The sequence below is a fragment of the Saccoglossus kowalevskii genome, chromosome 3 (assembly GCF_978046115.1).
Source record: "Saccoglossus kowalevskii chromosome 3, keSacKowa6.1, whole genome shotgun sequence".
NCBI lineage: Eukaryota > Metazoa > Hemichordata > Enteropneusta > Harrimaniidae > Saccoglossus > Saccoglossus kowalevskii.
The window spans coordinates 1,291,693-1,318,944 of record NC_140643.1 but is presented as its reverse complement, the minus strand read 5'-3'; the positions used below and the strand labels follow the sequence as shown (position 1 = coordinate 1,318,944).

General features: G+C 37.5%; 1 protein-coding gene and 1 long non-coding RNA gene across 2 annotated transcripts in view; both read right to left on the bottom strand.

The window, feature by feature from the left end:
• The window catches only part of LOC144352627 (complex I assembly factor ACAD9, mitochondrial-like), a 203,539-nt gene that overhangs the window by 43,529 nt on the left and 132,758 nt on the right, over positions 1 to 27,252 (bottom strand). Inside the window, exons 12-13 of the mRNA XM_085496672.1 lie at positions 21,003 to 21,135; positions 5,554 to 5,631 (exon numbers count right to left, since the gene is read on the bottom strand). Of these exons, the coding sequence (XP_085352798.1) occupies positions 5,554 to 5,631; positions 21,003 to 21,135 (211 nt within the window). The remainder of the gene's footprint in view (positions 1 to 5,553; positions 5,632 to 21,002; positions 21,136 to 27,252) is intronic.
• LOC146747429 (uncharacterized) lies at positions 6,409 to 11,686 on the bottom strand. The gene is made up of 2 exons (XR_014928925.1): positions 11,650 to 11,686; positions 6,409 to 6,525 (listed from the first exon to the last, which is right to left on the bottom strand). It is a non-coding gene; the product is annotated as an uncharacterized LOC146747429 (long non-coding RNA).

Here is a 27,252-nt window from a genome sequence, read left to right as displayed (position 1 = left end):
CACAATTGTCAGTGAATGTTACTATGAGAGGTAAAACCCACAATTGTCAGTGAATCTTACTATGAGAGGTAAAACCCACAATTGTCAGTGAATCTTACTATGAGAGGTAAAACCCACAATTGTCAGTGAATGTACTATGAGAGGTAAAACCCATAACTGTCAGTGAATGTTACTATGAGAGGTAAAACCCACAATTGTCAGTGAATGTACTATGAGAGGTAAAACCCATAACTGTCAGTGAATGTTACTATGAGAGGTAAAACCCACAATTGTCAGTGAATGTTACTATGAGAGGTAAAACCCACAATTGTCAGTGAATGTTACTATGAGAGGTAAAACCCATAACTGTCAGTGCAAGTTACTATGAGAGGTAAAACCCATAACTGTCGGCCCATGTCACTATGAGAGGAAAAACCCATAACTGTCGGCCCATGTCACTATGAGAGGTAAAACCCATAACTGTCAGTGAATGTCTTTATGAGAGGTAAAACCCATAACTGTCAGTGAATGTTTTTATGAGAGGTAAAACCCATAACTGTCAGTTCATGTCACTATGAGAGGTAAAACCCACAATTGTCAGTGAATGTCACTATGAGAGGTAAAACCCATAACTGTCGGCCCATGTCACTATGAGAGGTAAAACCTATAACTGTCAGTGAATGTCTTTATGAGAGGTAAAACCCATAACTGTCAGTTCATGCTACTATGAGAGGTAAAACCCATAACTGTCAGCCCATGTCACTTTGAGAGGTAAAACCCATAACTGTCAGTGAATGTTACTATGAGAGGTAAAACCCATCACTGTCAGCCCATGTCTCTATGAGAGGTAAAACCCATAACTGTCAGTTCATGTTACTATGAGGTAAAACCCATAACTGTCAGCCCATGTCACTATGAGAGGTAAAACCCATAACTGTCTGTGAATGTTACTATGAGAGGTAAAACCCATAACTGTCGGCCTATGTCACTATGAGAGGTAAAACCCATTACTGTCGGCCCATGTCTCTATGAGAGGTAAAACCCATAACTGTCAGTGAATGTTACTATGAGAGGTAAAACCCATAACTGTCGGCCCATGTCACTATGAGAGGTAAAACCCACAATTGTCAGTGAATGTTACTATGAGAGGTAAAACCCACAATTGTCAGTGAATCTTACTATGAGAGGTAAAACCCACAATTGTCAGTGAATCTTACTATGAGAGGTAAAACCCACAATTGTCAGTGAATGTACTATGAGAGGTAAAACCCATAACTGTCAGTGAATGTTACTATGAGAGGTAAAACCCACAATTGTCAGTGAATGTACTATGAGAGGTAAAACCCATAACTGTCAGTGAATGTTACTATGAGAGGTAAAACCCACAATTGTCAGTGAATGTTACTATGAGAGGTAAAACCCACAATTGTCAGTGAATGTTACTATGAGAGGTAAAACCCATAACTGTCAGTGCAAGTTACTATGAGAGGTAAAACCCATAACTGTCGGCCCATGTCACTATGAGAGGAAAAACCCATAACTGTCGGCCCATGTCACTATGAGAGGTAAAACCCATAACTGTCAGTGAATGTCTTTATGAGAGGTAAAACCCATAACTGTCAGTGAATGTTTTTATGAGAGGTAAAACCCATAACTGTCAGTTCATGTCACTATGAGAGGTAAAACCCACAATTGTCAGTGAATGTCACTATGAGAGGTAAAACCCATAACTGTCGGCCCATGTCACTATGAGAGGTAAAACCTATAACTGTCAGTGAATGTCTTTATGAGAGGTAAAACCCATAACTGTCAGTTCATGCTACTATGAGAGGTAAAACCCATAACTGTCAGCCCATGTCACTTTGAGAGGTAAAACCCATAACTGTCAGTGAATGTTACTATGAGAGGTAAAACCCATCACTGTCAGCCCATGTCTCTATGAGAGGTAAAACCCATAACTGTCAGTTCATGTTACTATGAGGTAAAACCCATAACTGTCAGTGAATGTTACTATGAGAGGTAAAACCCACAATTGTCAGTGAATGTTACTATGAGAGGTGAAACCCATAACTGTCAGTGAATGTTACTATGAGAGGTAAAACCCACAATTGTCAGTGAATGTTACTATGAGAGGTAAAACCCACAATTGTCAGTGAATGTTACTATGAGAGGTAAAACCCACAATTGTCAGTGAATGTTACTATGAGAGGTAAAACCCATAACTGTCAGTGAATGTTAAATTACTCTGAGAGGTAAACCCATAATTGTCAGTGCAAGTTACTATGGAGGTAAAACCCATAACTGTCAGCCCATGTCTCTATGAGAGGTAAAACCCACAACTGTCAGCCCATGTCTCTATGAGAGGTAAAACCCATAACTGTCAGCCCATGTCTCTATGAGAGGTAAAACCCACAACTGTCAGCCCATGTCTCTATGAGAGGTAAAACCCACATTTGTCAGTGAATGTTACTATGAGAGGTAAAACCCACAATTGTCAGTGAATGTTACTATGAGAGGTAAACCCATAATTGTCAGTGCAAGTTACTATGGAGGTAAAACCCATAACTGTCAGCCCATGTCTCTATGAGAGGTAAAACCCACAACTGTCAGCCCATGTCTCTATGAGAGGTAAAACCCATAACTGTCAGCCCATGTCTCTATGAGAGGTAAAATCCACAATTGTCAGCCCATGTCTCTATGAGAGGTAAAACCCATAACTGTCGGCCCATGTCACTATGAGAGGTAAAACCCACAATTGTCAGTGAATGTTACTATGAGAGGTAAAACCCACAATTGTCAGTGAATCTTACTATGAGAGGTAAAACCCACAATTGTCAGTGAATCTTACTATGAGAGGTAAAACCCACAATTGTCAGTGAATGTACTATGAGAGGTAAAACCCATAACTGTCAGTGAATGTTACTATGAGAGGTAAAACCCACAATTGTCAGTGAATGTACTATGAGAGGTAAAACCCATAACTGTCAGTGAATGTTACTATGAGAGGTAAAACCCACAATTGTCAGTGAATGTTACTATGAGAGGTAAAACCCACAATTGTCAGTGAATGTTACTATGAGAGGTAAAACCCATAACTGTCAGTGCAAGTTACTATGAGAGGTAAAACCCATAACTGTCGGCCCATGTCACTATGAGAGGAAAAACCCATAACTGTCGGCCCATGTCACTATGAGAGGTAAAACCCATAACTGTCAGTGAATGTCTTTATGAGAGGTAAAACCCATAACTGTCAGTGAATGTTTTTATGAGAGGTAAAACCCATAACTGTCAGTTCATGTCACTATGAGAGGTAAAACCCACAATTGTCAGTGAATGTCACTATGAGAGGTAAAACCCATAACTGTCGGCCCATGTCACTATGAGAGGTAAAACCTATAACTGTCAGTGAATGTCTTTATGAGAGGTAAAACCCATAACTGTCAGTTCATGCTACTATGAGAGGTAAAACCCATAACTGTCAGCCCATGTCACTTTGAGAGGTAAAACCCATAACTGTCAGTGAATGTTACTATGAGAGGTAAAACCCATCACTGTCAGCCCATGTCTCTATGAGAGGTAAAACCCATAACTGTCAGTTCATGTTACTATGAGGTAAAACCCATAACTGTCAGCCCATGTCACTATGAGAGGTAAAACCCATAACTGTCTGTGAATGTTACTATGAGAGGTAAAACCCATAACTGTCGGCCTATGTCACTATGAGAGGTAAAACCCATTACTGTCGGCCCATGTCTCTATGAGAGGTAAAACCCATAACTGTCAGTGAATGTTACTATGAGAGGTAAAACCCATAACTGTCGGCCCATGTCACTATGAGAGGTAAAACCCATAACTGTCAGTTCATGTTACTATGAGAGGTAAAACCCATAACTGTCGGCCCATGTCACTATGAGAGGTAAAACCCATAACTGTCAGCCCATGTCACTATGAGAGGTAAAACCCATAACTGTCAGTGAATGTTACTATGAGAGGTAAAACCCATAAATGTCACAGTCAGTCTATGAAACAGTTGATGACATGTTTGGCTGTTTGTTGGCCAAATTACATCCAAATCTAAAAATAACTGCAGACATCATTCAACCTATTGCTGTTGTATCAAATTTTAACTATATCTGTAAAAAATGCGTCTGAGAAACAAATTAGCCAACAGATGGCCATTTGAATTAAAAACACACATAAAATAATAAATAAAAATAATTATAAAGTATAGATTTCATGCTGAATCAGGATAATTTAGTAAGAATTATCTGTCCTGTGACAACTGTATTTTAAAATTGTTAACATACTTAATAGAAATAACTAAATCTATGTTCACTACTTTTTGAGGTGAAGTACATGACAATAGTGTTGTGACATGTGACAATAGTGTTGTGACATGTGACAATAGTGTTGTGACATGTGACAATAGTGTTGTGACATGTGACAATAGTGTCGTGACATGTGACAATAGTGTTGTGACATGTGACAATAGTGTTGTGACATGTGACAATAGTGTTGTGATATATGACAATAGTGTTGTGATATGTGACTATAGTGTTGTGATATATGACAATAGTGTTGTGATATATGACAATAGTGTTGTGATATGTGACAATAGTGTTGTGATATAGTGTTGTGATATGTGACAATAGTGTTGTGATATGTGACAATAGTGTTGTGACACGTGACAATAGTGTTGTGACATGTGACAATAGTGTTGTGACATGTGACAATAGTGTTGTGATATGTGGCAATAGTGTTGTGACATGTGACAATAATGTTGTGATATGTCACAATAGTGTTGTGATATGTGACAATAGTGTTGTGATATATGACAATAGTGTTGTGATATATGACAATGGTGTTGTGATATGTGACAATAGTGTGATATGTGACAATAGTGTTGTGATATGTGACAAGTGTTGTGACATGTGACAATAGTATTGTGATATGTGACAATAGTGTTGTGAAATGTGACAATGGTGTTGTGACATGTGACAATAGTGTGATATGTGACAACAGTGTTGTGATATGTGACAATAGTGTTGTGACATGTGACAATAGTGTTGTGACATGTGACAATAGTGTGATATATGACAATAGTGTTATGATATGTGACAATAATGTTGTGATATGTGACAATAGTGTTGTGACATGTGACAATAGTGTTGTGACATGTGACAATGGTGTTGTGATGTATGACAATGGTGTTGTGATGTATGACAATAGTGTTGTGACATGTGACAATAGTGTTGTGATATGTGACAATAGTGTTGTGACATGTGACAATAGTGTTGTGATATGTGACAATAGTGTTGTGATATGTGACAATAGTGTTGTGACATGTGACAATAGTGTGACATGTGACAACAGTGTTGTGAAATGTGACAACAGTGTTGTGATGTATGAGAATAGTGTTGTGATATATGACAATAGTGTTGTGATATATGACAATAGTGTTGTGATATGTGACAATAGTGTTGTGATATGTGATTATACTGAAATCAAGAAATTATAATATTGTGGTTGGGATTGTGAAATCAAGATTTTATTTCAATCAGATTCACATTTTACCTTGCCATACTTTGCTAAGAGAGATTCTGTCATCAATCCAAATGTAACAACCACATCTTGAAGTTGCACTGCACTATCCTGTAATAAACATAGCATAACTATCACAACCTTGACTATTTATTCATTTGTTTTTTAATCTAGATTCAAATGGATCCAAACAACTATGTACAAGCAAAAGTGAGTATAACGGTTTTGAAATAATGCAATACAATTCATTTTGGCTTTGTAGAAACATGCACATTATGTCATCATTTGAATTAAAAAAAACAAGACATGAAATGTCACAGTCCCCGTTATTTGATTATAAAGCTGTACAAGGAACATCTGCAAACAGGTGAATAAATATGTACTCTTTGTGGTTACAACTCATAAAGTGATTTCCGATGATCTAGTTTTGTATTGACAACTAAAAACTTCCACTGACCCATGTTCAGAATCTCAGAGTACACAAGTGCAAAATAACTATTTGTCATACATGTATACTTGCTCAAGAAACTGTATCCATAAATCTGACTGAACCTTGATGTACATGACTTCTTTGTTAATCAGGTCTTAGTATATTACCAGGACCTGGGTTTGTTTCAACATCACCATTGGGCATCAGAATCATTCTCATGTTGTCAAATACAATTTGTTATTAACACAGTAAGGTTTATTATTTAAAATGTATTCATTGTACATAGAAAAACATCTGTTAATTTAAACAATTGTAAAAGCTATGTTTTCAGAGCAAGTAAAGGTTGGTCTGCTTATAACCTTCAATGGAGAAGTAACAATAATTGTTTGAAGTATTTTTAGTGCAGTGATATTATTGCATTTCAATTATTATTAATGGGTATAAAATACTGTAAACCATTTAATTTTGACTTCTAGATATATTCAGGATTTTATGAAATTTGTGTACAACATTTCAATAAAGTCCCTGACACTCCATGTTGTAGGAACCCAGAAAAAATTCAGTTCACAGCACCACTGTTAAAAAAAAAAAAAAAAAAAGTTTAAAATGAGTATAGTCAAAGATATACACATGTGGGTTCATAAGATATATGTACCAATCTGAGTTGGTTCTAGAGATTAGTATCACAAGATTTTACTCTCTGTGATTCAATATCAGTCCCATGTATATATAAACACTGTGTTGATCAGGCGAACTAATTGACAATGGCTCTACATGTATCGCTATGAAATCACAGTAGTTTTGTATTCTTCTTGCATTTCGACCATGGAAAAATCCTTGTTTTTGAAAGTGGCCGAATTATTAGAAGAAAAACAGAAACTATTTTTTTAGTATGAATTCTAGTAACTGAAATGCAAAATTGAAAAAGAACAAGACAATACGCAGGATTGATAAACCTTCAGCGAGCACTCCTGAAATTTCAGATCATTGGTACCATAATTTTGGATACATTCAATGACCTAATACATAAAATCACATTTGTTATTGCTCAATCACTTGACCCTGTATGGCACAAGATTGCAAGCTTCTATCATAAAATTGGGTTATTTATTTGATGCAACGAAACATGCATTCACAGCAGACGGAAATTCGTTTGAGATGTTACTGGATTTTTGTATTCAGTTTTCCATTTCAACCACCATCATCACTTAGTAAGCTGTGATCGCGCATTGGGATACTGACTGTGCATAAATGCGCAGAGTAATGTCATCAGAAGACCGATTATTTGAGAATATTTTGCACCATTACGCAATTTCAAAGATTATATTAATTATTAATTTACAGACAACAAAATAAAGATTTTCAATAACATACAAGTTTTCCCACAGTTGATGATTGTATGGCAATTACAAGGCTTCGCCAGTTTTACTTTGGAAGAAGTTGAAAACAGGTAACAGGAAGGGGCTACATGACTACATCTTTTTTTTTTGAATTTTAATCAAGCATGATTTTTTTAATTTTTTTTTTTTTTTACAAATGTCTATTTCAGGGCAACAGAAACAAAAACAATAAATGTGTAGGTAGGCATTTTAACAATTGCACAATTAATATTGGATGAAAACGTCATTACTGATGTAAATCATAATCATAATTAAAAATAAGATCACATTTAATTTAGTCAGTTTTCATAATGAAATGCATAATAACATGTACTTATAAATTTGAATAAGGTTCAACAGCCTTTTCATTTAGTGCCAGTTTAAACACCATAAAACCCCTGGTTCATAGGCATCGCGAAATGTTGGAATTGAATCCCCCCCCCAAAAAAATTCACATACTGTAACAAGCATTATTTTTTTTATAATCTTGTTGATAACGAAAAGTAAAGTATGTTCTAAAAGAAGTTTCGAATAAATACAAACACGAATACATTGCTTAGTGGTTAGTACCGGTAGCGAATGATCACGGTAGCACAATCTGGTCATTCTGTGTTTCGCAAGTGAATAACTTACTTGTTTTCGAAGTATTGCAATTGTTGATTATTATTCAGTAATGATTATAATAACGCACAAAAATTTAATTCGTTGAATTTAATATGTTGAAGTAATATGTTTAATTCGTTGAAGTAATATGATTTCGGTCTAATGTAAATGTTCGAAGCGATACGATATCCGCCCTGTTCTCATTTACACGTGGCTCATTTAAATATGTTAATGACGGTTCAGTGACCTCGTGGTGAACGCAACGCGGTAGTAGATTTACCGATGTTCTGGCAAGATCTTTATGCTTTGATTTTGACGGGGAAAACGGCATGTGTTTTCAAAATATAAACTGAGCATTCAAAGAATAATTTAACATTGTTCGCAGAAATAACAGCTCATTGTTGAAACGAAGCTTACCCATTCGGGCTATTCACAATAGGTGTCAATGACTACGGTAAAATATAAATTAGACTCTTTTAGGCGCCAGGAGTGAATGAAATATCTAAAATATTTAAAAAAAAAACTAAAAAAAATGCCGAAAAAACGCCGGTCGATTTCCTGGTCCATTGCAGACTACTCGACCGACCGTCCATACACGTGTTGTCACTGCACATCGGCCATGTTGTATCGCACGAGATCGGCAAAATCTTCATTACAACTAACGGCAGAGCTCCAGAAGGAGTACCTACACTTTATGCAAATTTTTTAAAATTATGCTAATTTATTCATGACCTAGCAGTTTCTGTGCTCATGAATATTCATTAATTTGTGGGTCAATACATTTTAAAAGGGGCGATATATTATTTTTGGGGGAAGTTAGAAACGGGGATTAGCAATCCTTAGGGGGTCTATACAAAAGAAGGGACCCATTTGGAGAGCAGCCATGCTCCTCGTGTCTGTTGTTGCATGTGACCTACAGCTGTCAACTGTGTTCGTTCTTCGACTGTGTTCGTTCTTCGACGACCTCGACTGGCTTCCATGTGGGGTAGTATTCTTGTGTTCTGTTTTCCTGACTCGAGTTTTTGAATCCGCTGTTTATGATTTTAACGTCTTTCATAGGAGTGTCCAATCCGTGATTCGAACTTGCAATCTTCTGAGTTCCCAGCGCACTGTCTTGTCCACTGTACCACGAGTGTCTTCACACAGGAGATAGGATTTAAGTCCTATTCATAGGAGCACTGTCTTCACTAGCATTCAAAAGTCTAACTAAACATACTGGTTCGAACCAGCGATCGCTCACATTGCTGACATAGTACAAATCAACTGAGCTATGTGGGTAGTCATGCAAATTAAATAATTTGTTGTCATATTTAGCTTTATTGCCAAATGGTGTTTGCGAGGAAAAGATGGGCAGGCAAGGGAATTGAACCCAGGTCCTCCTGATCACTATGTAGAGAACTGACCCACAAGACCACAATGGATTGACTGGATGCGTTTGCATTTGATAAGACTATATAGTGTGTATATATATAGAAATACAACATATTTCTATTATTGAGTTACAATTGTCCAAAAAATTGCCAATTTTGTGTTATTACTTGTGTAAACTATATGCATGCCATAACCCGTTAGTGTACATCTTGCCAATTGGGTGTTTGCCATTTGCGTTGCCCATACCTGACCCGACCCTAACCCTAATGCCAAGACACGTTCCTGTTAATAATTCCGTTGCCCATACCTGACCCGACCCTAACCCTAATGGCAAGACACGTTCCTGTTTATAATTGCTCAATAATGATACTCTGTTGTGCACTGTCTGCGGGTAAGTTGCATTGATGTCAACTGATTAAACAAGTCGCGTTTAAGTAATTTCCACTATTAACAAGTGGTTAAATTGTGACAATAAATGTGTGGACAAATATTTGAGATTAATTTTGGTGTAGACAACTCTCGTTTAATTATTTTACACCATTACAAGTTGTTAAATTGAGAGAATAAATGTGCGGACAAATATTTTAGACTTATTTTGGTGTAGACAACTCTCATTTAATAATTTTACACCATTACAAGTTGTTAAATTGAGAGAATAAATGTATGGACAAGTATTTGAAACTTATTTTGGTGTAGACAACTCTCATTTGATTAATTCCAACAATTACAAGTTCTTAAATTGACAGAATGAATGTATGGACAAATATTGACCATTATATTTGTGAGGAAATACCTGTTGTTTAATTAATTTCCACCTCTACAAGGTTGAGAGAATAAATGTGTCGACAAATATTTGATACTTATTTAGGTGTAGAACTTGTGTTTGACCAACTTCCACCATTGCAAGTTGTTAAAATAATGAAATAAATATACTAGTATCATTGTATATTTGATTTAATTGTGAAACTTTCTAACAAAATGTTAACTGCTGGCTTCGAACGCTCAATCAACAATTCCGCAGACACAGTATAAATTCAACAACACCACAGAAGATATTCGTCTGTTGCCTGAATTGTTTTCGTAATATAGGGAACGCCATTGACACTTTAACAAAACTTACCTTGACTTGGGTCTTGTTTATCTCTTGTCACAATCTGGAAACTGTTGAACAAATTGCGCGTCGTCCAGTTTAAGACGTTAGTTATTTTATTATTTATTCATTCAGTTTTGTATGGTGGAGTTTTGTGAGGTTTATTATTTTTTTGCGACGTTCTTTGTTTACTTGTTTACGGTTTGAGAGATTTCAGTTTATTTGATTTACGTTTTTACGGTAGCTCTGAGCGGGACTCGAACCCACTGTCTTTTCAAGCTAATTTTGTTTTATTTTGATGGCACGCTTGTGTACCACGCCACGATGTTGGTCGTTAAGTGGTGTTCATTTTTCTAACTACTCCAGTGTTCCGATGAGTTGAACGGAAAAGCCAAAACGATTGCTGGTTTCTGATTGCTTCGGTTCTGGTGAGTGTGTATCTAGTGTGATTCGAACCCATGTCGTTTGTATTGGGCGTTTTTTTTTATTTCCCATGTTGGCTACGCCGTAATATGCTACCACTTCCCCGTTTTATTGTGATTTTGAGTGTTTAATGATGTCTTCCTCACCCGTCACGCCATGACCCAGTTTCAACCACACGGCCATTTTGCAACACAGTTCGTGACCCTCGGCGTCACCCGACTGACTATATGAGCGTTCTGTTCAACTGTTAAGCTAGGATTTATTACCGTTATTATCATTATATTGTCACGTGATTTGTTTTACCTTATGTGTAATGTCTTAAGTATCTTTATTGTAATTTGTATATACCAATTCGTATATACCGAGGAAACGACCCCGATTGAAGGTCATGTATTTTATGACGTCACCAATTCGTGTGTAGGTACTGCTTCTAGATCTGTGCCCAACTAACAGTTTAATGCTCACAACATAAAAATACGAATATAATCATAGGCAACCTACTATTATATAATGAATAACTTGATCGACACAGGGACATCCCCCCCCCCCCCCCCCGAGTTGTGGATATTTCAGAAATTGCGACACAAGCAAAAGACCGGATAACGATTTACTTGAAAACTATGTCCCCATGAATTAATCGGCCGTGTACAATATTATAATTTGACAGGGTATACAATTTACAAACTAGTTTCGTAGATTGGAGACAATTGTTTGCTTTTTTGGCTTTTCACAAGCTAGCAATCATCATAATATTCACGTCCGTACGTACGTAACAGAATGTACACCAATGTCCCCCAAAATACTTTCAATTTTGTAGAAACTGGAGAACTTACCTTTGCAAACACGTCTCTTATGCCGCCTTCTTGAAGTTCTTGAAATCAAATAAGGTTACTAGTTCTTCTAGTAACTCGTGAATGAGACCACTGAGCCGAACAGAATACATGTATAAACAGTACTATAATAAATTGCACGCAATGGAGAAATCACGTGCTGTAGCATTACTCACAGATCTAATCTACTGTAAAATATTTTATTTCAGCTGGAATTATCATTCGCTGAAAAGACTTTTTCTGGCTGTTTTTTGTATTGAATTTATTTTCATTGATTTTTGACAAGTTTGACTGTAAAATATAGGAAAAAGGGAATATTCGCTCGATTTTATTTTAACTTAAACATTCCTTCAGCGAAAATAGCAAAAAAATGTTGCAAGCAAAAATAAAGTATTTTACAGTAATTAATTTATTCTGAGCATGCGCAGACGTTCTGTCAATGTTGCTGGGAGAGGTAATTTTTGATAAAAATCGTGAAAAAGACCCACTTGGGATTTTCAGATCTGGAAAAAAAGTTACGTGCATACTCGGAAGACACTTGTTCATCAACCTGCCAAGTTTCACTGATACCTGCTGTAGAATTTCTGAGAAAATGTTGGAGACGGAAAACGGACAAAACCTGAATTATAAAGTAGATTTGTACAACTATCAGACTTCTGAAATTCTGCAATTATCTATCCAAAGAGTCAGCAATGTAGCTTCACTCACTATGTTCTTTATCACAGTCAAAGTGATTACAGGAATTTTATTTATTTTTACCTTGCCCGTAACTATCAAATATCGAAGAAAAAGGTATAATAAGGGAAACATTTTTGTCCGGCGTTGTAGTTGTCGTCGTCATTAATAATTGTACTTGTGTGCATAATAACTTTACTAATTCTATTCCAAACTTCATCAAACTTGGTCACCTTATTCATCAGTATAAAGTATTCCCTGAGTTTGAATAACAGATGTTCTGTATGAAAATATCATGCAAAAATTGAGAAAATCTGATAAAATAGTTTGACGGTTTCTACTTGACTGATCATTGGTAGTACACATCAAAGGTGTGACTGATCTCAGTGGAAATATGCATTGTTGTATGTGTTCAATGAAGCAAATCATTTATCTTGTAATAATATCCTTGGTAATGTATCTCCCAAATTCCATGGGAATACTATACTGGGTTTCAAAACCAACTCATGGAGAGATTTTTTGCACAGTATGATACACATTTGCAAACCTACGAATAAAATCTTTATAGAAAACAAGATGTCAGAAAATCAATATAAGCACTCCTATGAACTGGGTGCCAAACTTTGATCAAGATCTGAAGCTAATAGAAGTTATCAAATCAAAAACAATACATAACAAATACATAAAAAGCAAAAACATTGCATCCACATTTTGAAAAGAAAATTGTACTAAAATATATGTATTCTGTATTTGACAAACAGTCCATTCGACAAATGAAAATTCACAGGAATTTGTTTCAGCTATTAGAACAGAATAATAGGGTTTTTATAATTGTAATTTAAAAACGCACTTCAAAAACAAAGATTGCAGTGTTTGAAGATGCAGATTTTCAGGAGGCAACAGTACTGTTGACTTCTCTCTCCACTGGACACCAACTAACTATTTAAGTTGATTTGCATACAAAACAGAGCTTGCAACATGATAGCTATTCATAGAGGGTGTTTTTTTTTACTTTTCATATAATACAGTAGTCACACAATGAGGCAGTTCATATTTGTCTCAGTGAATCATTAATTTTTGACAGACATCTGTACAAAATACTTGGACAAAAGCCAGCTAAGATTTTCTGTTATCTTGCATGTTTTATGAATATATTCATGTCTAAATGCAGCACTTGTTTTCTGCGATGAGGCATTTGTTTTTATACTAAAATATCTGAATTACTTTGAACAAGACATGACATGTCATGTCATAGCCCCCGCTCAGAAAAAATTTAAAAACTTGTATTGAACTGGGTTTGTGTCAGAGTGAATTAATTCATTGTGAGCTGTATTAAAATTCCATTACTAATTGTTCAGAATTGATGGGTGACAATTTTAGCGGGGTGGGGTAAAAAAAAATATTCATTTGGCTTTTCTGAGACAATTTATAACTTGTTAAACATATAATGTGATGTGCACTTGTAAACAATTATTACCTGTCCCTGTACCAACTTAGAACAAAACTGGATGACACATATCTGAGAAAAAGCTTGTTTTTTTTAGATTGTTAAGAAAAAAAATGTCCTCCAAGCCGTAAAAATATATTCAATCAAACAGGTCATGAATGACACTGCCTTCACTTGTCATTTGAAAGTTGCAACATATAATTTGTCCAGTTTTTGGCATGGACATAAATTGGCAAACATGATTTCTATGGCATTTTCAAGTTTGTAGCACTCTCCATTCTGGTCTCAGCAAGAACACCAGAGAGTAACAAACAAGTACAACAGGTAAAATGACATGCAAGTATGCAAATCAGATCTGCAAATATGTTGAAGAGTCAGTGTTGTGTCTGTTTGAATAAACTTCCTTGTACAACTGCATTTCTAATACAAGGACATTGTCAATCACAGAACTGTTCCAGCGAAAAACTTCTGATATTTCAAACAGTAACAGGGCAATGATACTGTTTGTCATACAAGTACTAGCACCAGATGAGGAACTGAGAAACTGCAATGATCCTTGGTGTACATTACCTGTGTCAACAACTTTACTTTCCATGTACTTCATGTACAGATCTACATGTAGTTTGTGGCCCTAAATAAGGACAAGAGTACTTCTCATATGACAATGATACAAATAAAGTGCAAGAATCCTGAAAAATATTATCAAGTTTTTATTATCATACATTAATATTAACAAATCGTGTGAAATTGAACTTTTATGTACAGAGAAACACATATTTATGCTTTGGTTGACAGCACTTCTCAAAGTAAAAAAAGAGGACCTGCGAAACTTTATACAATTGTCAGACATGCAGCGAATAGTATTTTTTTTTTTTTTTTTATTCAAACAATATTTTTATTTTGTTTCTAATCAATAATATTGATATACAGCACAAAATATTACATTACATAGAGGTACAAGGAAGTAAAATTAAGAGAAAAAAGAAAAAAAAAAGTGATCTGGTATAACATCTAAATTTACCCATTATCTAACCAATTAGTTAATGGTTCCCATTTCTGATAATGGATAAGCTCTTTGTTTTTGTTTATTGCGATTTGTAGTTCAATATTTCTATTTTCCCTGATCCAACTTTTATATGCGTATTTTGTTGGATGAACCTTTTGAACCCTACAGGTATATACATATTTTTTAAATAATAAAATAAAATGATTTAATAATATATTTTCCAGTTCACATAGACCTATAATAATATTTTTGACATTACAAACAAAATTGGCAATAAGTGTTCAATCACTTTGCAACAGTCTCCACAGTCTCTTTACAACAATACAGTTAACAAATAGGTGTTCTAATGTTTTTTCTTCTTTTTCACAAAAAGAACAGTGGGGGGGGGGGAGCGAATAGTATGCTTTTGTAATATATGCAGTTTCAGTGGCTTTGCATTCTGACAAAAAAATTCTGGCTCTGCACCTGAAAAAAACACAAAAAAACATTTAGTCAAAAGTAAGCGGAGGTTGTAGCATATGTGCTTCCATTAGCTGTTAAATTTAATTAAAAAAGATATTTGTGCATCGTCTTTTCAGTACGAAAACATATTACTTAATATATTTATACCAGCCAGAAAGAAATTGCAGTTTACATTGAGCAATTAGGAATATAAATGGACAACAATTGATGCATGTCTAGCAATATACTGTTTGAAAGGCCGCAAGATGTAATGAAGTAGCAAACCAATCACGACTCGAGTCGGACTGGCTGGAAAACTGCACAATACATACAAAAATGTATGCAAATGATATATGAGCAGCTCCACCAAATATAAAAATATTCTTTCCATAGTTATGACTCTAATGTGAATGTGATTTTCCACTCCTTAGCAATAGTAGTTAGAGTATTGTATTGTACTGTATCGTACAAGTTTATTGTAATTCTAAATGTATTTGTAATATTATTTAGTTTTATTTAGCATTCTGTTTAGTTGGTTAACTTTACTGTATCTTAATGTAGTTTATTTTATTTTTATACGACCATAGAACAACTCACTGTAGTTCGTTTTAATGTTGAATAAATATTATAATATTATTATTAAAATCAGTCACTGTACAATGGTGACGTATTGCGTGAAATTGTTGCAAGGACAATACTTTTCTCGATTTGCGTGCCGTCGTGCGTCAATAAAAAATGCACGGAATGGTCAGCAGTATCAATCAAGTTCGCCTACTAGTGTGACCTTCGTGGCTGGCGAAAAGCAAGATGCCGTATTTGGTTCTACAATGGGCATCATGAAATGTTGGAAAATTACAGTCAATCAAAAAAACTGTTCACATGATGACAAAAAATATTCACTATATTTAATATGCATTATTTTTTTGTTAGTAGCAAATGATCACAGTACGGTAGCTTACGTGTTTTCAAAGTGTTGTAATTGTTGATTAGTACTCAGTGGTGATTATAATAACATACAAAAAATAAATTCGTTGAATTGTTATGAAATGTAAGTAAAATTCAACTTAGTTTTATCGTAAGCAAATGATTTCGGTTACATGCTAACGCTCGATACGATATGATATCCGCCATGTTATCCATGCACAAGAGGCGTGTTTATTGACCAGATACAGTACTAATTTCGCCCAGCCTCCCGCCCGCTTCCGGATTTCGATCGCTTTTTTTTCGCTCGCTTTATTCAATTCGACCGCGCAATTTCCGCTTTTTTTTCGACCGCGCAAATCCGGAAGTATCCGCTCGCGCAATCGCTCGCTCGCTCGCCTGACAGAGCAACCGCCCGCATTTACAGTTCATTACCTACTGTTTCATGTACAAGTGTTTCATTTTTGTTTTTATGATGTTAAAATAAGAATAAATACAATCAAAAATTTATAGAACGACCGTTGAAAAAATACGGTAGATCACACGGCCATATAAAATTGGTAATAATACATACGCGTAGCAATAATGTCCACCATAAACAAGATCGAACCAAACATGTGAAATCAAATACGACACTGACACAGACACAACTAATATGAAATAAAACCATTCAATTTTTGGTGGAGAGCTAAAAATGTCTACTGTAGAGTATGGTATTCATTGAGTAACCGTGTATAGGGTGACGGTTGTCATGCACGCATGGTTTGGGTTTAACACGGGTCAAGTTGTAGATATGTAAATCTATGGCACCTATAACAATTGAAGAATATCTGCAGGAATAGTAAGACTGAAAAAAAAAACGACCAATCGATTGTTATAGAATGACAGCAGTGTAAAATTTGTCAAACAAATACAATACTTGCAAATGTAATGTCGGCCAGCGCCCATCTTACTTGTCCGAAGTTGTCGAAGCCGACATCAATGGAGATCGCGTTTTTTAACTAGGCGGCTGGCAAGCGGACTAACACGTTACATAAACTTGTTGAATTACAATTATGGTTTTTATTTTTGCGCCCAATGTCTCGTTATAAAATAAAGGATTCAAAGTTTGCAGGGTATTCCGTTTTTTGCGAACTCTGGGCGAAATACTTTCAGGAGCTGTACGTAGTTCACTTACAGCCAAAACAAAGTCAGCTTGGACATTAAGTTGTGAGACGCGACAAAACAAACGCTGCCAGTGATAGATTACTTGAATAAAAATAAATAAATAAACGCAATCAAAGGCGCCGACCACACGCTTTGGAAATAAATAGAACGCGTTGCTAAGAGGAATCGCACCTGCATCTCGACGACGTCTCCGGTCATGAGCAGGGTTTGCCGCGTCTTAGAAAAATTGAAAGTTAAAAAGGAATCAGTGTCGGGGAACCATTCACAATGTTTGCATGAAAAATCCCCCGCGAAAACCTTCTTTTTTTTTCTGTTACAAACACTATGGTACCTGAATCCCGATTAATTCATAAATATGAATCGTTAAGGGTCAATTTCCTGCAATCCTTCAAGATTAAATTTGCCTCCGAAAATCTTTCTAACGATGACCTATAAGATTGCCATGATTGAGTGCCACCATTTCTGTTCTAAGTATAATAATACAAATGTTCACCCCAACAGAGATGCACATACAGTTTTAGCGACCCGAAGAGCTCATTGTCAACCGAGGCGGAGCACTACGATAAAGACTTTCCGTTCCCAATAAATAATAATAACAACAACAACAAAAACTTCTCGTTCCCGACATTATGAAATTCTTTCGTTTTGGGGGAAAAACCCTGAAAAAAAACTGATTTTGACAAGATAATTTAGAAATTGATATTAAGAATAATTCATAACGAAATGTATTCCATATGTACCCATAATTTTTTTTTCATAATTACAGATTACACACGAATATTACAGAAAAAAATAATTTGATATATTATCTATATTTGTGCCTTTTATTTGTCTTGAATCGTGACTGAAAGGAGCTGGATGAAATTACAAACTATGTAGTGTGTTCGACAACTCATGTATGAACAACAATTTTAATAAATATGATTTTAACTTGGTAAAATTACTGTATTTTTCTACATAAAAACAAAATAATTTCACAATGTCTTTATTATCATAGCGTTGTTGGTAAAAGTTGAAAATGATACATCCACGTGAACCTGCTTATATGAGAACGAAGGTGTCTCTGTTTTCAACAGCCGTATACATCTAAAACTGCGTCATCGCTAAGTTTCCTTGGTGGACCACGAGCTCTGTTCCTTGTTTGCACGTTATCATGTTCACACAATCGCAGACATTATTTGTAAGGGTGCTCTTTGAAATGACACATTTTCTCGATGTTTTAGCGAGTACTCCGTGGGTATATGGCTTGTTCTCACATCAGCATAATTTTTCTCGAATTCACTCATTGCGTTCGAGTAGAGTTACTTGTAATTATAAGCCTGATTTACATTTTTTCTTGCGGTGTTTTTCGTCAATGTATTAAATATAAGTGCTTTGGGAAATAACATAATTATATTGCGCGAGTAAAAGAGTTTGGTGAGACTGTCACAACATACTAAAACAGATGTTTTATTTATTTCTAACGCGCGTGGTCGGCGCCTCTGATTGCCTCTGATTTTTGTTTTCAAAATGTATCACTGGCTGCGTTTGTTTTGTTTTCCTCAACAAATTAACCGTTCCGAGATCTCTTTCATTTTTCGTCCGGCTGCTGCCAATCCAATAATTCGTCGTCACATGTAATCAGACAAGCGATTAATCGTCACAGTCATTATACTAGTAGTTTAAGTCCAATTGATTTGTAGAAATTCAGCTATGCGATAATTATATGTGCAGTTTTGTTTTGCGCACCCAGACACGATCAAAAGTTAACCAATAGATTTTCTGAACTACAGCATTCGTATTACTTGTGCAAATTGAGTAAGAGTCATAGTGTGAGTTGCGTTCGCAAATAACAAAGTGTCAAATTATTTTGAGCGCCGTTCGGAATAAATTTAGTCAAAATCACACAGAAACACACAACCACAACACACAAATACTAGTACTCAATAATATCGCGATTGACCAGTTATATAGCTGCTTGAACTACATACACAAGGACGTAAATATGTAAATACAGGTCACAGTTCGACTTGCGTAGCAAACGTTACAATGTGTCAAGTGATTTGAAGGCGTCTTTTTTTCCAAAACAGAGAAGCAATAGGCGTTGTATTTTGAATCGTCATTAAAACCTAAATTTATTACGAATAAAAACTTAAGTTTATACATACAATGTACGATCATTGTTACTCCAGCGGTCGGTTGGCAAGCGGACGGTGTTTCTGAAGCCAGTCATAGCAGGAGCGAGCGAGCGAACAAAAGCGAGCGAGCGAGCGAACAAAAGCGAACGCGAGCGAGCGGAAAAAAAGCGGGCGGTTTCCGGTCGGAAAGCAGCGAGCGGTCGGAAATTAAGCGATAAGCGGTCGGAAAAAAAACTATAAAAGCGGGAGGTTGGGCGGAATGAGTACTGTAGGTCAAGTCGCTAATCAACCAATCAAAATGCTGGATGGTGCCCTTGTGCTCAAATTACCATAAACATTTAAATATGTTAATGACAGTTCAGCGACCTCATGGTGAAAGCAAAACGGAAAAGATTTACCGATGTTTTAGTGCGATCTTTTGGCTTCGTTTTTCATGGGAAAAAGGCATGATTTTTTTTAATCTGCCTGATTTAGAAAAATAAATAAACGTACCGTCCCAAATAAGAATGTACCGGGTAGAATTTTTAGGGGAAAAAAATAAACGTACCGGTACGTTTATTTGGGACATGTAGCGTTCGTAAATAAACCAACACTTTCAATGAGTACATGTCGACCCAACTAAACTTGTTTATGGCTGTCTATGAACAGCGAGGGCGCATCTCATAGAACAATAGCTGTGGAAATCATAAACAAATGTAAATGTTGCGGAAATCAAGCATGGCGATAATGATTTTGAGCGAGGCAGAGTCTGGCAAGTGTCTCAGAGCAGCATTGCACCGACACCACCACGACGTTTGAATCCCAGTGAGAGCACTGCAAACCTCTTAAATCACGAGGTAAACTTTCAATTTACACAATACACAATCAGTTCCTACAACAATAATAAAAAGGCAGTTTTTCTGGCGAAACTCTCGCCAGGTTAGCAATAGTTTCTCACAATCACCAAACTCGAGACACAAACGATAATTCAAAGTGTATAAATACCATAACAAGCACAGTTTCTTACCTTTGAAATTGACGAGACACAATTTTGTCCATATAAGCGTTGCGCAAATAAAGATAGAATTCCGGGATACAATATCCTCACACAAAAATGACTGTGAGATTCACCGGGAAGAGAACTGCGTATGCGTCATCAAAACTCGGGAAAAGTCGGATTTTCCAGCAGTTTTGAAGGAAAAATGTTAAAAATCAAAGAAAAACACAGTGAAACTTGAAAGAATCGAAAAAATAACTTGATGTGCATAAGAGCACCATCAATTCCTGTCTCTGTACCAACTCTGAACTTAATTGGATCACACATGTGTGAGAAAAAGCTGGTAACGTGAAAATGTGCACACACAGATGCGCAGACACGACCCAAATTAATACCCCCCGCCTGGATCACAGATGTTTTAATAATGGAATGCAGGTAAATCACATTTATAGTAAGGAATAATTATTTCATGGATCATTGAATCTGTTCCTGATTTAATTTTATGAATAATTCCAAAACGTCAATAATGCATTACTAAACACTAGATCCCCTAACAGTGACATGTTATACACAGTTACACTCAAAATGAACAGCAGTCATACATACATGCATAGCAGGGTGAACACCACCATCTTCATGAAATAAATCAAGTTTCCTTTTCATCCTCAAACCATGCATTGCTTTCTTACTCATTGTCTTCATTAATAAACCAATGTTCTGAGTAGGATTTCTTAATTTTCTATAATGTTTAAAAACAATAAATAATATATTAGCACATGATACAATATTAGTCAGAACAGTATCTGATTCCACTGTGTGTCAGGTTGCCAGTATTTGATCTGATTGTGTGTCAGGTTGCTAGTATTTGATCTGATTGTGTGAAAGGTTGCCAGTATTTGATCTGATTGTGTGTCAGGTTGCCAGTATTTGATCCCCTTGTGTGTCAGGTTGCCAGTATTCGATCAGATTATGTGTCAGGTTGCCAGTATTTGATCAGATTGTGTGTCAGGTTGCCAGTATCTGATCCATTGTGTGCCAGGTTGCCAGTATTTGATCAGATTGTATGTCAGGCTGCCAGTACTTGATCTGATTGCGTGTCAGGCTGCCAGTATTTGATCCCATTGTGTGTCAGGTTGCCAGAATTTGATCCCATTCTATGTCAGGTTGCCAGTATTTGATTCCATTGTGTGTTAGGTTGCCAGTATTTGATCCCATTGTGAGTCAGGTTGCCAGCATTTGATCAGATTATAAGTCAGGTTGCCAGTATTTGATCCCATTGTGTGTCAGGTTGCCATTATTTGATCCCATTGTGTGTCAGGTTGCAAGTATTTGATCCCATTGTGTGTCAGGTTGCCAGTATTTGATCCCATTGTGTGACAGGTTGTCAGTATTTGATCCCATTGTGTGTCAGGTTGCCAGTATTTGATCCCATTGTGTGTCAGGTTGCCAGTATTTGATCCCATTGTGTGACAGGTTGCCGTTATTTGATCCCATTATGTGACAGGTTGCAAGTATTTGATCCCATTGTGTGTCAGGTTGCCAGTACCTGATCCCATTGTGTGTCAGCTTGCCAGTATTTGATCCCATTGTGTGTCAGCTTGCCAGTATTTGATCCCATTGTGTGTAAGATTGCCAGTACTTGATCCCATTGTAAGTCAGGTTGCCAGTATTTGATCCCATTGTGTGTCAGGTTGCCAGTATTTGATCCTATTGTGTGTCAGGTTGCCAGTATTTGATCCCATTGTGTGTCAGGTTGCGAATATTTGATCTGATTGTATGTCAGGTTGCCAGTATTTGATCCCATTGTGTGTAAGTTTGTCAGTATTTGATCTGATTATGTTTCAGGTTGCCAGTATTTGATCAGATTGTATGTCAGGTTGCCAGTATTTGATCTGATTGTGTGTCAGGTTGCCAGTATCAGATCCATTGTGTCTCAGGTTGCCAGTATTTGATCTGATTGTGTGTCAGGTTGCCAGTCTTTGATCTGATTGTATGTGAGGTTGCCAGTATTTGATCTGATTGTGTGTCAGGTTGCCAGTATCTGATCCATTGCGTGTCAGGTTGCCAGTATTTGATCAGATTGTGTGTCAGGTTGCCAGTAATTGATCTGATTGTATGTCAGGTTGCCAGTATTTGATCCCATTGTGTGTAAGTTTGTCAGTATTTGATCTGATTATGTTTCAGGTTGCCAGTATTTGATCAGATTGTATGTCAGGTTGCCAGTATTTGATCTGATTGTGTGTCAGGTTGCCAGTATCAGATCCATTGTGTGTCAGGTTGCCAGTATTTGATCTGATTGTGTGTCAGGTTGCCAGTCTTTGATCTGATTGTATGTGAGGTTGCCAGTATTTGATCTGATTGTGTGTCAGGTTGCCAGTATCTGATCCATTGCGTGTCAGGTTGCCAGTATTTGATCAGATTGTGTGTCAGGTTGCCAGTAATTGATCAGATTGTGTGTCAGGTTGCCAGTATTTGATCTGATTGTGTGTCAGGTTGCCAGTAATTGATCAGATTGTGTGTCAGGTTGCCAGTATTTGATCTGATTGTGTGTCAGGTTGCCAGTATTTGATCTGATTGTGTGTCAGGTTGCCAGTACTTGATCCCATTGTGTGTCAGGTTGCCAGTATTTGATCCTGTAGTGTGTTAGGTTGCCAGTATTTGACCCCATTGTGTGTCAGCTTGCCAGTATTTGATCCCATTGTGTGTCAGATTGCCAGTACTTGATCCCATTGTGTGTCAGGTTGCCAGTATTTGATCCCATTGTGTGTCAGATTGCCAGTACTTGATCCCATTGTGTGTCAGGTTGCCAGTATTTGATCCCATTGTGTGTCAGATTGCCAGTACTTGATCCCATTGTGTGTCAGATTGCCAGTACTTGATCCCATTGTGTGTCAGGTTGCCAGTATTTGATCCTATTGTGTATCAGGTTGCCAGTATTTGATCCCATTGTGTGTCAGATTGCCAGTAATTGATCAGATTGTGTGTCAGGTTGCCAGTGTCTGATCCGATTGTGTGCCAGGTTGCCAGTATTTGATCAGATTGTATGTCAGGTTGCCAGTATCTGATCCATTGTGTGTCAGGTTGCCAGTATTTGATCAGATTGTGTGTCAGGTTGCCAGTAATTGATCAGATTGTGTGTCAGGTTGCCAGTATTTGATCCCATTGTGTGTCAGGTTGCCAGTACTTGATTCCATTGTATGTCAGGTTGCCAGTATCTGATCCCATTGTATGTCAGGTTGCCAGTACTTGATCCTATTGTGTGTCAGGTTGCCAGTACTTGATCCCATTGTATGTCAGGTTGCCAGTATCTGATCCCATTGTATGTCAGGTTGCCAGTACTTGATCCCATTGTATGTCAGGTTGCCAGTATCTGATCCATTATGTGTCAGGTTGCCAGTATTTGATCAGATTGTATGTCAGGTTGCCAGTACTTGAACTGATTGTGTGTCAGGTTGCCAGTATTTCATCAGATTGTATGTCAGGTTGCCAGTATTTGATCCCATTGTGTGTCAGGTTGCCATTATTTGATCCCATTGTGTGTCAGGTTGCCATTATTTGATCCCATTGTGTGACAGGTTGCCAGTATTTGATCCCATTGTGAGTCAGGTTGCCAGTATTTGATCTTATTGTGTGTCAGGTTGTCAGTATTTGATCCCATTGTGTGTCAGGTTGCCATTATTTGATCCCATTGTGTGACAGGTTGCCAGTATTTGATCCCATTGTGAGTCAGGTTGCCAGTATTTGATCTTATTGTGTGTCAGGTTGTCAGTATTTGATCCCATTGTGTGTCAGGTTGCCAGTAATTGATCAGATTGTGTGTCAGGTTGCCAGTATTCTATACCATTGTGTGTCAGGTTGCCAGTATTCGATCAGATTGTCTTTCAGGTTGCCATTATTTGATCAGATTGTATGTCAGGTTGCCAGTACTTGATCTGATTGTGTGTCAGGTTGCCATTATTTGATCTTATTGTGTGTCAGGTTGCCAGTACTTGATCCCATTGTGTGTCAGCTTGCCAGTATTTGATCAGATTGTGTGTCAGGTTGCCAGTAATTCATCAGATTGTGTGTCAGGTTGCCAGTGTCTGATCCGATTGCGTGTCAGGTTGCCAGTATTGATCCCCTTGTGTGTCAAGGTTGCCAGTATTTGATCAGATTGTATGTCAGGTTGCCAGTATTTGATCAGATTGTATGTCAGGTTGCCATTATTTGATCTAATTGTGTGTCAGGTTGCCAGTACTTGATCCCATTGTGTGTCAGCTTGCCAGTACTTGATCCCATTGTGTGTCAGCTTGCCAGTATTTGATCCCATTGTGTGTCAGGTTGCGAATATTTGATCTGATTGTGTGTCAGGTTGCCAGTATTTGATCCCATTGTGTGTCAGTTTGTCAGTATTTGATCTGATTATGTTTCAGGTTGCCAGTATTTGATCAGATTGTATGTCAGGTTGCCAGTATTTGATCTGATTGTGTGTCAGGTTGCCAGTATCAGATCCATTGTGTCTCAGGTTGCCAGTATTTGATCTGATTGTGTGTCAGGTTGCCAGTCTTTGATCTGATTGTATGTGAGGTTGCCAGTATTTGATCTGATTGTGTGTCAGGTTGCCAGTATCTGATCCATTGCGTGTCAGGTTGCCAGTATTTGATCAGATTGTGTGTCAGGTTGCCAGTAATTGATCAGATTGTGTGTCAGGTTGCCAGTATTTGATCTGATTGTGTGTCAGGTTGCCAGTATTTGATCTGATTGTGTGTCAGGTTGCCAGTACTTGATCCCATTGTGTGTCAGGTTGCCAGTATTTGATCCTGTAGTGTGTTAGGTTGCCAGTATTTGACCCCATTGTGTGTCAGCTTGCCAGTATTTGATCCCATTGTGTGTCAGATTGCCAGTACTTGATCCCATTGTGTGTCAGGTTGCCAGTATTTGATCCCAATGTGTGTCAGATTGCCAGTACTTGATCCCATTGTGTGTCAGGTTGCCAGTATTTAATCCCATTGTGTGTCAGATTGCCAGTACTTGATCCCATTGTGTGTCAGATTGCCAGTACTTGATCCCATTGTGTGTCAGGTTGCCAGTATTTGATCCTATTGTGTATCAGGTTGCCAGTATTTGATCCCATTGTGTGTCAGATTGCCAGTAATTGATCAGATTGTGTGTCAGGTTGCCAGTGTCTGATCCGATTGTGTGCCAGGTTGCCAGTATTTGATCAGATTGTATGTCAGGTTGCCAGTATCTGATCCATTGTGTGTCAGGTTGCCAGTATTTGATCAGATTGTGTGTCAGGGTGCCAGTAATTGATCAGATTGTGTGTCAGGTTGCCAGTATTTGATCCCATTGTGTGTCAGGTTGCCAGTACTTGATTCCATTGTATGTCAGGTTGCCAGTATCTGATCCCATTGTATGTCAGGTTGCCAGTACTTGATCCTATTGTGTGTCAGGTTGCCAGTACTTGATCCCATTGTATGTCAGGTTGCCAGTATCTGATCCCATTGTATGTCAGGTTGCCAGTACTTGATCCCATTGTATGTCAGGTTGCCAGTATCTGATCCATTATGTGTCAGGTTGCCAGTATTTGATCAGATTGTATGTCAGGTTGCCAGTACTTGAACTGATTGTGTGTCAGGTTGCCAGTATTTCATCAGATTGTATGTCAGGTTGCCAGTATTTGATCCCATTGTGTGTCAGGTTGCCATTATTTGATCCCATTGTGTGTCAGGTTGCCATTATTTGATCTCATTGTGTGACAGGTTGCCAGTATTTGATCCCATTGTGAGTCAGGTTGCCAGTATTTGATCTTATTGTGTGTCAGGTTGTCAGTATTTGATCCCATTGTGTGTCAGGTTGCCATTATTTGATCCCATTGTGTGACAGGTTGCCAGTATTTGATCCCATTGTGAGTCAGGTTGCCAGTATTTGATCTTATTGTGTGTCAGGTTGTCAGTATTTGATCCCATTGTGTGTCAGGTTGCCAGTAATTGATCAGATTGTGTGTCAGGTTGCCAGTATTCTATACCATTGTGTGTCAGGTTGCCAGTATTCGATCAGATTGTCTTTCAGGTTGCCATTATTTGATCAGATTGTATGTCAGGTTGCCAGTACTTGATCTGATTGTGTGTCAGGTTGCCATTATTTGATCTTATTGTGTGTCAGGTTGCCAGTACTTGATCCCATTGTGTGTCAGCTTGCCAGTATTTGATCAGATTGTGTGTCAGGTTGCCAGTAATTCATCAGATTGTGTGTCAGGTTGCCAGTGTCTGATCCGATTGCGTGTCAGGTTGCCAGTATTGACCCCCTTGTGTGTCAAGGTTGCCAGTATTTGATCAGATTGTATGTCAGGTTGCCAGTATTTGATCAGATTGTATGTCAGGTTGCCATTATTTGATCTGATTGTGTGTCAGGTTGCCAGTACTTGATCCCATTGTGTGTCAGCTTGCCAGTACTTGATCCCATTGTGTGTCAGGTTGCCAGTATTTGATCCCATTGTGTGTTAGGTTCCCATTATTTGATCTGATTGTGTGTTAGATTGCCAGTATTTGATCCCATTGTGTGTCAGCTTGCCAGTACTTGATCCCATTGTGTGTCAGCTTGCCAGTATTTGATCCCATTGTGTGGCAGCTTGCCAGTATTTGATCCCATTGTGTGGCAGCTTGCCAGTATTTGATCCCATTGTGTGGCAGCTTGCCAGTATTTGATCCCATTGTGTGGCAGCTTGCCAGTATTTGATCCCATTGTGTGTCAGCTTGCCAGTATTTGATCCCATTGTGTGTCAGGTTGCCAGTATTTGATCCCATTGTGTGTCAGGTTGCCAGTAATTGATCCTATTGTGTGTCAGGTTGCCAGTATTTGATCCCATTGTGTGTCA